This window comes from Daucus carota, chromosome 2 (assembly GCF_001625215.2).
Source record: "Daucus carota subsp. sativus chromosome 2, DH1 v3.0, whole genome shotgun sequence".
Lineage (NCBI taxonomy): Eukaryota > Viridiplantae > Streptophyta > Magnoliopsida > Apiales > Apiaceae > Daucus > Daucus carota.
In genome coordinates, this window is record NC_030382.2 from 2,019,083 (window position 1) to 2,022,507 (window position 3,425).

The 3,425-nt window shown below is 34.5% G+C and overlaps 1 protein-coding gene across 1 annotated transcript; it reads left to right on the plus strand.

The window, feature by feature from the left end:
* The first annotated feature begins 734 nt into the window (after positions 1-734).
* On the plus strand, positions 735-2,151 carry LOC108203434 (factor of DNA methylation 4-like). Its single transcript, XM_017372358.2, has 3 exons — positions 735-1,055; positions 1,451-1,666; positions 1,921-2,151. The coding sequence occupies exons 1-3, from the start codon at positions 735-737 to the stop codon at positions 2,149-2,151; spliced, it is 768 nt and encodes a 255-aa protein (XP_017227847.2).
* The last annotated feature ends 1,274 nt before the right edge of the window (positions 2,152-3,425 follow it).

Here is a 3,425-nt window from a genome sequence, read left to right on the forward strand (position 1 = left end):
GGTATATCATTTTGGATATTTGAATACTTCTCAAGGGTGAAGTGAAACATACACTACTACAAGAGCGGCTATTTTCCACGTATATACGTGAGTTTTTCTATGTATCATATATGTTGTAAGAAATCTTAATATTTCTCTTCATTTATGTGGATAAAATTTAAAAATTTATGTATTATATGTTATATGAAATAATGGTACTTCTCTTCATTTGTTTGAATAAAACTTAAAAATATATGCGCTTTGATGTCGAGATGAAGCTATTTTGCGCAACATAAATTCACTCCTTCAGTAGCTTTCTTGTTATATTTCATCTTACTAATTTGTGATTTTTCTTTTGTTTATTTGTCTTGCTATAAACTGATATAGTTCGTGCAGTAAATATAAATATATAATAGTATTTGCATAATCAAATGTACATCTATATTTGGGACGTGGATGCTTAACTATATATACAATTATCACTGCACTATCAGAGGGGGCTGAGATCCCGGGCCAATAAGGGCCCAAATTTATAAACAATATGCTGTGTTGGTTTTTTTACAAGATATTCAAAAGGAGTTTACAATTAGTATATTTCTTTTTATTACTTGTATTTTAAGTTCATTTTATTTATACAAATTAGTTTAATTTAATATAAAGTGAAAATTAATTGATTTGAAATTTCATACACACCCCAATAATTTTACCTGGATAACTGAGGTACGAGCTTAATGTTATGGCATGCACAGATTAAAATGGAGCACAACTTGGAAAGAGGACCGCAGGGTGATGGTGTGCTTGCTGGTGTTGTTAGTGCTGGTGATGCAGGTGTTGTGGCTGCTAATGGTGGGGGTGCTGCTGTTGATAGTGTATTGAGACCAAATAATCATGGTGAGGATGTGGAGGAAATGAAGAAAAAGATGGAGTCCTTGGAAGAAAAACTGAAGGAGACGGAAGAAAAACTGAAGGAGAAGGATGAAGATTTTGAAAGCCTTCAAGATTCATATCAAGCTCTACTTGTAAAGGAGAGGAACAACAATGACCAGTTAGAAGATGCTCGAAAAAAGCTAATAAATGTGAGTTGTTTGGTTGTCTTACATTTTAATATGGACTTCACTGTCAATGAATCTGAGTTTTCTTTACATGTCTTGCTCGAGTAATAATTTCATTGTCCACACATAGGAAAATGAACTGAAATATTTAATCTCTTTTGTTATGAATATCTATTTGCGTAAATTATGAGCCATTCAAGGCCGTAAAAGTTCAGCCTGCATACTTTAGCCAAGTCATTCATGATAACCTGACTCTCCCTATACTACAAACCATGCACACTCAATAGCAATTATCTTTTGTTGATAACAATTATATATAAGCAAATGTCTGCAATTTCTAGTTCGGGAAAATAGGAACTGAAAAATATGTATTGTTTTGATAGTGTCCACCAAAGGTGATCATTTTATTGTTTCAATAGGTTTTGAAGGATAGGCGGACTAACATGAGGGCCTATACTGGTGTCAAGCTGATGGGAGACTTTAACCTCAAACCCATATTTGCTGCTGCAAAGAAAAAGTATCCTCCTGCCGAAGTTGAATTGAAAGCAATGGAATTTTCATCCGTGCTAGAGGAGAAACTTCGGGATCCAAACTGGTACCCCTTTAAGGTCATAACATTTGGTGAAGATAGCAAGGTAAGCCTTCTGTAGATAAATTTACTTGTCAACTCGAAAGTCATAGCTTCTCCCTTTTACGCAGACCATATCTTTTTACAGTCACTCATGCATCACTGTGATTAATGACTTGTATTCTCCCTGACATTGTAGTAGTTTGTAACCGGACAGTTTCTAGACCACTCTATATATTCTCGTTTCCTTGCTCACGATCTCTCTCTCTCTCTCTCTCTCTATTTCCTTATTGTATGTTTTGATTTCATGTGACATGTTAGAGAGTTATCAATGACGAAGATGAAAGCCTGGTGATCATAAAGAGTGAGTGGGGTGATGAAGTGTATAACTCGGTGGTGAAGGCACTAACAGAATTAAACGAGTACAATTCAAGTGGAAGATATCCCGTTCCCGAGTTGTGGAATTTCAAAGAAGGAAAGAAGGCAACCTTAGGTGAGGGTGTCGATTTCATGGAAAGGTTGTGCAAGACAAACAAGAGGAAGAGAAATTAAAGTATTCTTGTACTAATGATTTGCACCCCTTCTTTACTTTACCCTGTTTGATTGTCGATGTGTTAGGACCATTTTTCTATGTTGTATACGAATTTCATATTATCTTTTTATACATCTTTATAAGCATGAGCATGTAGAATGTTCAACTTCCAACCAAATTAAGGAATTTATTCCTAAATAAATCCAAAGGGGATATATATGTGTGTATGTCTATATATATGCGGAGAGGACGGCAGGAACCATTTTTCACATTACTATATATCATTAATTATTTGCCTACATAATATAACATTTTATTTTAATATAGAATATTATGATGCATAAATTTCATATACTTAAAACTTGTAGGAATTGAAAAAGATCAATTTTTAGTTCATATTTTATAATTTTGAATGAATTTTAAAAGAATAAATTCCTCGATTTTATTCATGGCCGGCCAACAAAATTGAAAAGAGACACAACCACTTAATGTTTTGCGATAAGTACCTGACAACCGCCTTCGTCTGATATCATTGGCTCTAGCTGTGGCGGAGCCCACATGCAAGGATTTGTTTTTGGCTTCTCGTATCAAAAGAACTCATGCTAATGGACTAGTTTGGATACTTATTTTGAAGACAAATCTGTTTTATCTTTACGATGCGGGAGTTGGGTTGACACCCACTCACCACTACCCTCACTTTGTGATTTTTCTTTGGGTTGACACTCACTCACCACTACCCTCACTTTGTGATTTTTCTTTTGTTTATTTGTGTTGCTAAACTGATATAGTTCTTGCAGTAAATATAAATATATAATAGTATTTGCATAAATGTATATGCGTACTTGGGAAGTGGATGCTTAATATACAATTATAGCTGCACAATCATAGGGGGCTGAGACCGCACAGCCTGGCCAATAAAGGCCCAAATCTATAAATAATATTTTGGACGTGTTGTTTTTTTTACAAGATATTCAAAAAGAGTTTGCAATTAGTATATTTCTTGTTACAATTTGTATTTTAAGTTCATTTTATTTATACAAACTATTTTAACTTTATATAAAGTAAAAATTAATTGATTTAAAATTACATACACGCCCCAATAATTTTACCTGGATAAGTGAAGTACAAGCTTAATGTTATGGCATGCACAGATTAAAATGGAGCACAACTTGGAAAGAGGACCGCAGGGTGATGGTGTGCAGCTTCGTGGTGTTGGTGATGCAGGTGTTGTGGCTGCTAATGCTGGGTTGCTGCTGGTTATATTGGTGTAATGAGACCAAATAATAATGGTGAG

Excerpts from the sequence above, each read along its gene's own strand:
- LOC108203434 (XM_017372358.2), top strand. The coding sequence starts at position 735 with ATGGAGCACAACTTGGAAAGAGGACCGCAGGGTGATGGTGTGCTTGCT. Across the intron at positions 1,056-1,450 it reads CTCGAAAAAAGCTAATAAAT|GTTTTGAAGGATAGGCGGAC; the intron begins GTGAGTTGTTTG and ends TTGTTTCAATAG. Across the intron at positions 1,667-1,920 it reads CATTTGGTGAAGATAGCAAG|AGAGTTATCAATGACGAAGA; the intron begins GTAAGCCTTCTG and ends GTGACATGTTAG.